General features: G+C 39.1%; 1 protein-coding gene across 1 annotated transcript; it reads left to right on the forward strand.

Moving 5' to 3' along the window:
- The first annotated feature begins 631 nt into the window (after positions 1–631).
- SLC7A13 (solute carrier family 7 (anionic amino acid transporter), member 13) lies at positions 632–7079 on the forward strand. The gene is given in 5 exon segments (XM_010150834.1): positions 632–896; positions 899–1336; positions 3881–4012; positions 5610–5974; positions 6736–7079. Coding segments are annotated over 5 exon segments (1446 nt in total). The 3' UTR covers positions 6982–7079.
- Positions 7080–9251: the final 2172 nt, after the last annotated feature.

Raw genomic sequence — 9251 nt, forward strand, 5'->3', positions numbered from 1 at the left:
GGTAATTTTCTTTCTAGGGAAGTGTTTAATGAGTGAAGTATGAACAAGCTCCAGTATACCCAGTGACTGATGACGATTTGGCAAAACATACTGGTGATTAACTGTCCTTTTTATGTATCGATGGTGGAAAAATAGGACCAGGCTGTTCGACTGCTGCCCACCTTACTGTCAATAGCATAAGGAAGGCTGATTTCTTTCTTCATGCTGCCATACCCTTTCCCTAGGTCTGATGCAGAGGTCACGTTTAGCTGCCTCTCGGAGCTGTGACTAAAGACATATGCTGAAAACATTGAAATCTGTTGATGAAAATCAGCTGAGAAATGAGCATTTACTGTGCATTGTTACGCCGTTTTCTTTAAAAATACCTCCAGACCTTAACCATTTCTGCAGTACATATTAAACCAACATGTACATGATTTGCCAGCGTTTCTTGAAGTGTTTGGTTAATCATCGTCACACAGAAGACATCAAAACCCAAAGTGTGCTCTCTTTTCTGAATGATTAAGCTGGGCCTCCCATAAGATTTCACTAGCAAGCAGGGCCGTGATAGTCTGCTAACAACAAATTGAAAGGAAATACATGTAATCCAGCCTCTGAAGTCACAGAAGCTGCTGTGAGAAAACAGAAAAAAATGGGAAAGGGAAAAAGCGATGATCTCAAAGATGTGAAAAGGAAAGAAAAGTCCAAGATGCAGCTCAAAAGACATATAGGTTATTTTGATGGGGTAAGTTTTATTATAGGATCAATTGTTGGGGCAGGGATCTTTGTGTCTCCCACAGGGGTGTTGAAGCATTCCTTGCTCAACATCGGCGTCGCACTAACGATCTGGACTGCGTCTGGGCTGGTTTCTCTGATGGGTTCCCTTTGCTATGCGGAGCTGGGAACCCCTCTGCCCTTCAACATATTAAAAGAGGCCTTGGATCCCTACCCGCCTTCATGTTTATCTGGACGTCAACATTTACCAAGCCAGCATCAAATGCTGCTCGAGCCTTGCTATTTGCTGAATATGCCACCCAGCCCTTCTATGGCGTTTGCTCCGCACCAGAAACACTGAAGAAATGCTTGGCCTTGGCTGTTCTCTGGTCCCTGGGGATTTTGAACGGCCGCAGTGTCAAAATGGCCGCGTGGGTGCAGACAGTTTTCACCTTGCTGAAGATGATGGCCTTGTCTGTAATCGCCATCGGTGGCATAGTCCTCATTGGCGGGAGGAAGGAGAGCCTAGCCAGGTTTGAGGACGCATTCAGCTCAGAGATCCCCAACGCATCACAGGTTGCTGAAGCCTTCTTCCAAGGACTGTACGCGTACGGTGGCTGGTGGTCCCTCAATTACATGGCAGGTATCTCACTCCTGTTCTTGAGATTTTGTTCTGCAGTCATCATTCCTATGTTCCTCAGCTGATCTTGGTAGAACCTGTTACTCCTTCAAGACCATAGGGTTTCCCACATTTTACATGAGTCCTGTGTTTGTTGGGGCTGGTAGAAGAGGTGTTGTTCGTCTGTAGGGAATTTTCTTGCTTCTTTTGCAGTCTCCAGGGTCAGACTGACATTTCTAGAGGAGTACAAGAGAAATCAAACAGTTCATTTAAAACCTCATGCATAAACATTTTTTTTAATACCTTGAAAAGTTGCATTTTGTCTTTCTCAGTGTCAGTGCAGTTTTGGAAAAGGATCAAGATATCCATGCCAAACTAAGTGCACAGTAAGGAACAAATAAAAAAAAAGATAAGTGATTAATTTGTATTTAAATATATGTACCTTCTCTGAGGCTATGCAGCAGGTTTGTGCATGGATGAATTAATTTTGAATTGTGTTAAAATACAGTAATTCTATGGGATATATATAGTATGGGGAGTAGGCATTTCTTGGGAAAAGAGAGTTTTGCACAGAAGGAGAAGAAAAATCTAAGGAAAGTGGTGTAAGTCCTTTCATTTAACTTGTGCTCGATTTTGAACATTCAAAACCTTCCTGAATAACCATTTACTTATCCTATTCTGTATCTGATGGCATATGTGGCAGTAATAAATAGAGCAGTTTTTCATGAAAGTTGCAGAGGTAATATTCATAATGTTGGTTCTGCACATCACGAGTTAAATAAATAGTGTTTTATTATAGAATTAAGTTGTAAGCAAGTGGATGTTTAACCCTATAGGATCTTTAACCCTATTTATCCATTGACCTCTATCACATGTAAAACATTAAATAAACTGAATGTGTGAAATGCATAACACAAAGTTCAATAGTGAGAACAGTGTGAAAATTGGGTTAATGTTTAAAAAAATGACTGTAATTATTGCAATTCAGCTATTCCAGCATTAACAATATGCTGCAATATATATTTTTATATATAAATATAAATCAGGTGATATAAATCAGCAAAGTATAATTTTAAAATCTTAGGATTTCCTTAAAGGCAAGCATTTAGCTTTGTAAACGCAAGATAATACGGAATTTTTTGTAAAATATTAATTTATTTTCTGATCAGTTATCAGTAGTAATTAATGCCATACACTGGGCGGCACAGCTGCTTAAACAGAGCCAACCTGTGCAATAGTCCCCTTCTGAATTGAATTTCCTATTCTTCAGCAATAACTTCATTACTGTGAGCTTCAGCTGAAGCATCAGGTGCCAGCTGGACGACAGGACTGCAGTGAGCGACAAAACAAATGGAAAGATAAATTTAAATTGGCAATTTTGGTGATTGTCCTCTTCTGGGCTCTGAATTACCAAGTGTATTTCTTCCATTTGAAATAAATCCCGCATTCTCTGCTAGTCCGATTCTGGATTCCGCTGTTGTGCTCATTCAGTCCCTCTGGCTGTGTGCACTACAGCTGGCCCTAGGGCAGGCACAAAGCTGATGTTCTGGGCAGGAGACAGAGATTACAGTTGAGGGAGGAAAGACATTTCTGTCTCCTAAAAGAGCTTAAGTAAGCTGCACATTTGTCTTTTCACTTTGTCACCCTTTTGAGTATTGGTTGGTAACACTCGGGAAGTTGTCTGTAAATGTTGAGGGAAGGGGCAAGTGGAGAGTGAGGGAAGGGACGAAGGAGCGAAAGAAGATGAAAAAGACCCTTTTTGATTGAGATGGGGATGAATTATGAGAGTTCTGGAAAGCAGCTCCATCTTTTGCTGGGACTATCACATGGTCAGGAATGTGTGCCGATGCCTCAGTTGTTCAGCTGCAAAATTTGGAGTTTTGTTTTATTTGGTAAGAGTAGCTTTAAGCTAAGATGCCAGGCTTAACGCTAAATAGTTTTCCTCTGCCAGTTTTGTCCTGGAAAAGACAAACAACAGCAGAATCCAGCTGGGAATGGACCCCTCTTAAAGCCACTGCATTACTGCTCTTCCATCAATACCTTCAGTCTCTCCCATTACTTTTTCTGCATTTCCTGATACATGGGCAAAGAGAAAGGTTTTGTGCAGGAATAGAAAAATTCACTCAGGAGGTTTTAGATCAGGACTCATGAGGTCATGTAAGAATAAATAATCTGACTTTAGAGTCTCATGTTTAAACTGCTGATTTAAAAGTCTGCCTACTTGAAATTTCTTACCAACTCACTTTTCTAATGTAAGTGAAATATATGTTTAATCAAAGAAAAATTATCAGTCCTTTTGTAATTCTTTTATCATCCTGTCAGACCTCCATCCATCCATCCCTCCTTCCAAGATGGTTTAAAAAATAGTTAAATAAGACTTCTTTGATAATAAACTATTTGAGAAACACTGTAGGACCTCACAAGCAACATAGCTTAGCAGCCATGATTAGGGACTGGGGCAGGACTTTGGTATCAGTCTTGTCAAGGTCTGTGCAGATTCAGTACTGAAACACACTTGCAGAAACCACACTGCTTGCTTTATCAGTATTTTTAAATTGTATTTTTCAGAAGAGATGAAAAACCCTAGCAGAAATATCCCCTTAACTGTGATGACTGCTGTTCCTGCAGTAATTGTTTTTTATTTACTGGTGAACATCTCGTATCTGACTGTCCTCACACCTAAGGAAATTGTCTCTTCAGGTATGGATTTGATTTTTTTTAATTAAAAAGGTGTGGTCCATTATCTTTCCCATCTGATGTCAATTTATTGGGTTACTTCTGCTCATCTAACTTCACAGTCAGGAAGTTTGGGTTTCATTCTAAGTTTTAACAGAGCATTCTTGTTCAATTTTACTGTACGACTGAATGCAGACAGATGTCACCGGGTGTTGAAAATGTTGGCTTACACCTGCACTGTCTAAAGAGAAATCGGAAGTGTAATGAAACCTGGAAAATCAGAGTTCAGATTATGGAGAAGGCCTTTGTTTTCCTATAGTTTTAATCTCTTCTCCTCCTTCCTTCCCTACCTCATGGTGTCTCAGGCTAAAACTAATAATGTTTAGGAAGCGGACAAGCCCACCATGGTAAGTAATATAGAAAAGACTATGGACACAAAAATGTAGCCATTTCATGTGTTATTCATGATATACTTCGTGATTCCTTAGAAGAGCCTATACAAAAGTCCAAATGTCCAAGACGCGCTGTATTTCTCCTTGATTGTCCAAACAGCACCTTTTAAATACCAACTCTAATGAGACTGAGCTGTCAGACTTTGCCTTCAGGAGTAAGAAAAAACAGACCACATTTGGATGGATCAATTTCTTTTTTCTGTGAAGGCAGCTCAATAACTTAAGTGGGAGTGGTGTTCTCTCACTCAGCAGCCAGGTATTACTGATTTGCCATTGTCAGTCTGCTGGGAGAGATCCATCCTACAGTGACAGAGGCAGCGAATACCAGAGTGTCCATGAATGCCAGCTGCCCCGCTGGCATGACCAGCTCCAGACATACCAAGGAGCTGTGCTTATCTATGTCAGCTGAGGAGATTGCCTTAAAATCATAGTTCATGTTTCAAACATTGCTACACATTGCTGTGGTTCTTGTTCTTTCACTATGTATTTTTTTTTGAGGTTGTTTTCCCCATTACTGATAATTTCTTATGTTGTGCAGGCCCCTGCAAGACCTATATTCCTCATGGCAGTTGGATATAGACCCACTAAATGCTACTCCTTGCTACCGTATGGACTATAGCTAATTTCCAGGCAATATTGAATATCTTTTGTTCAGAAATAGTCTTTCAAATTTCCCAGTTCCACCCAAAGCAAAACCCCATTAATAACACGCTTGCCGACCCATCTCTGCTCATACATATGCTCATGTCGGCAGTTTCCTCGTAACTGTAGATCATGTCACCGCTGTGGTCACGCCGGGGACGAACGCATTCATTTCCTTTCCCCGTGTGGCTCTGCCCATGCGTGTGCGTTTGTGATTCACGGCGGTGAGAGGCAGCGTGCTCCCGCCGGGCAGTCCGTTACCGCGGTATTGGCCCCAGCAGGTTTACCCGGCTTGCTCTGGCAGGCATCACTCCTTCTTGCTGTCATTCCACCTCCCCCCAAATTTTTTAGCTCCTGAATTAAATACCCTTAGGATTAGATTAGTCAAGTTTGACTACAGTAACAAAACCCCATGCATTGCTGGTAAATAATAGGTGTTTCTTGTATTTTAAGTTGTGTTTCTGTTGAGTCTGTCAGTAATTCAGAACATGGCACCTGTGCTATGCTAATGCTTTGCTTTCTTGCAGTTGCTGTGGCCGTCACTTGGGCTGATCGAGTGATCCCCTCTGTTGCCTGGATCATTCCTCTCTCTGTTGCTGTCTCAATATTTGGTGCCCTCAACAGCAGCATGTTCACCCTAGGTCGATTAAGCTATGCTGGAAGTCAGGCGGGGCATTTACCTGTTTTAATATCCATGCTTAACGTCCACTCCTGTACTCCAGCACCAGCCATGATTTTTTCAACCACCATTGCATCCATTTTTATCATCCCTTCCGACCTCATTACGTTAACAAATTACTTTGGATTTTCTACCTGGCTTATGATCGGATTGACTTGTGCAAGCCTGATCGTACTTCGATACCGGGAACCTCATCTTCATCGACCATACAAAGTAAACGGAAATAAGTTACAAAATGTATTTACAGTTTTTTTTGAGTCATGGGTAGTGTGCAAAAGTTAAGGAACAAGTGCAAGTCAAAAGTGGATAGTCACTACAAAAATACAAATTATAATAATGTGCTTAGGGCCTTATTCAATAACTTTGCTTCACTGTAGAAGGAAAAGAAGCAAACAGAGAATCTCTGCCCCAGAGAGCTTGCCCCTGGGAACAGATATGTATATGGAGAATGGGGGAGATGCACAAACAATGTGAAACCATACGAGGGTGGAGCAGTAGGCAGAACAGCGTGGTATCCAGGCTGGCCATTCATGGTGAATTAAACCTTGGTGTGCTCTCATCTTTCCTCACACAGTCACAGATATTAAGGTTAGGATTAATTTCTTCTTCTGTCTAGCTGTCAGGAAGCTCGGATAGAAGTCTGTGCTTATTGTGGAAGGCTTCTCCTAGGCACACAACCCCGAGTTTCTTTTAGGAGCCCCTAATACCAGATGTGGACAAATGGTTTGCATGTATTGCCCATCTCTCCTCCTTGATGACTGAAGGAGCCTGAACAAGTGTTTTAGAAAAGATGTCTAGCTGGTAGGCAGTTTGAGGTCAGATGAATCTCATGCTGAGTGAGACTCAGCAGCATGAGAAATGAGAAATGATAATCTAGTGTGGCAAAGAACGTATTATTACTCTAATGAACGAGGCATAAGATCACAGTTGGTCAGTTTATTTCCTGAACCAGTTTTTTTTTCTTTCTCTTGCAGGTGTTTCTACCCATTCCATTTGTGATGGTGGCAATGTCTTTCTTCTTAGTCTTAGCTCCCATAGTCTGGTCTCCCAACCTGCAATATGTTTATGCTTTCCTGTTTATGCTGGGAAGCCTTCTTCTTTATCTGCCTTTTATACATTTTAAACTGCATTTTGCGTTTCTTGATAAAATTACTTGCCACTTACAGCTCCTGTTGGAAGTCTCCCCTGCTGACGGATATGCTGAGGGCAAATGTGAATAATGGCAAAAGTCTGATCCCAGCACAGCTAACAACCAACAGAGGATTTTGTTTAACTGAGACTGTAGAAGGTGTGCTAGATGTCAAGTGCGATATATAGGTGTGCATGCGTGTGTGTGCATGTGCTTATATGCATATACATATATAGATGAAAATACAAACATTGGATGCATATACACTTGTGTATTGCATCCAATATTTGCATCTACGTATATGCACTTATATGTATATCTACATGCACGTATACATACATATATGCATATGTATGTACAGACATTAGCTTAATGTGTTAATACCTATATATTGTTGTTTATCTGTGTGTATACATACATATATATGGATGTATATGTATACTTATTTAATAGGTACAAAGAATCTCTCTTGAAGTGGTAAAATCTGTAAAATGCTCTCTCTGGCTCCTGAACTATTGAAGTTGCATATATTCTTGCAATAACAGAATAAAACTAAATTACAGCCCAAATAATTATCAATATTATCATATAATACATGAGTAAATACATACATGACAGCATTATTATATATACTTTTGGTGTCCAAACTAAATTGTCTGGATTATTTCTAGTTCGTAGTAGCTTGTTTATTAGAACTTCTGGTTTTAAAGGCTTTATACTTCTGTTCACTTGCTACCTTTTTTGTCTGAATTTATTTTAATAAAAAAAACCTTTTAAGAATGTCACAAAATTGACTGAGACCTTTTTTAATCCCAAGAAAGCTGTATATGGTGCATCTTAGGTATTTTAGCATCGGGGTGAAATCTTACAAAACATCAAATAAGGCAAAAAGAATTCTTTATCCTCTTCATCACAGCAATAAAACTCAAGATGTGTAGATTACTTTACTAAATCATTTACATCTTAGCCTTAATATTACCTTGGCTTCTTTTTGGTGTTACTGAGAAATAAGAGATATTTACCCTCCCTCCCTTTTTAATTTTGTTTATGAAAGCAAGATAAATACATTCTTTTAAATTTTTTATAATTGGGCCATATTAAGTTCACCAAGTATTTAAACTTAAAACCAAAAAAACAGTACGCAAGAAACATCACATACTTAGATGATTAATCTAGTAATATGTGCTGGTTTTTTTTTAATAATTACAATAACTTCAATTATGTAAAGGTTTTTTTTTGTTTTTTTTTTTTTTTTTTTTTTTTTTCCCAAATCTGTCTATTAAGAGTTCAGCAATAACAACCAGTAGATGGCTCCAGACTAACATCTGCCTTACCTCATGATATTCTGGGTTGATGGATGTTGTACTGGTGAGAGAAATAGTTTTACAGAGCATTGTATTGTATCACTTACAGTAGAATGAAAAAAAGTCTTGCCAGAAGATTCAAATCTCTGATCAAAAATTTACAAGTCATAATGATAGATAAAGACTTTATACATAGCTACCCAAAGGACAGCATCAAGTGATGCTGGGGACCAAGTGAAGGTTTAAGAGGATTCAACTTTGCGCAAGCCCTCAAATGAAAACAAGTACATGGAGAAAGTGCCTTTTCTCATAAGTGGTGATGAACGCAGAATGAAAATTTGGAGTCGAAATTAGACCTTTTAAAATGCTGTAGGAAGAAAAGTCCATGCAAGTGAGGAGTGAAGTGCATACAGCTGAGCTGCAGACTGGACCCTGCTAAAAGCAAGGCAGGAATCAATGTTTAATTTCACTCAGTAGTGCTATCAGAAAAAACATTCCTTTTGCTGTTTATATTTTAAAAAATCATAGGACTCAACAAAAATTTATAGGAGTAATATTTTAAGAACTGAATTCTAGAGAGTATTGAAGGAAGGATTTTACTGTGACTAAAGCATCAACCAGGGATTTGTAAATGCAGGTGTGGTGCCTGGCACAGCCACAGGTTTTCAACTGTTCTTGATCAAGTCACTTATTTAAACACATGTTTTAATATGGAAAAGGAAGTCATAAGGAAAAAAAAATTAGTATGGGACAATGATATTGTATTGCAGATCACATGGTAAGAAAAAGCAGACACTGTGAGGAAGTTGCTCAATTTGATATGTAATTTTTGTTAGTTTCTTGGCAGTAGAACTACTTGAGCTTGTATTTACAGTTGAATTCCATGAGGACTTGGGTACCTAGGGAATATGTATGTCAGGGTATCTTTGCCTAATTGAGGCATATATCTGTTAATGATACAAACTTTGAATTTAGAAGTTTGGCAGTTTCAACAAATTAGGGAACTCACAAGTCCCAGTGAAATGTAATGAGAAATAAATTGCATCTATGTATCTTT

The sequence above is a fragment of the Eurypyga helias genome, unplaced genomic scaffold (assembly GCF_000690775.1).
Source record: "Eurypyga helias isolate BGI_N326 unplaced genomic scaffold, ASM69077v1 scaffold38094, whole genome shotgun sequence".
In the NCBI taxonomy this organism is placed as follows: Eukaryota; Metazoa; Chordata; class Aves; order Eurypygiformes; family Eurypygidae; genus Eurypyga; species Eurypyga helias.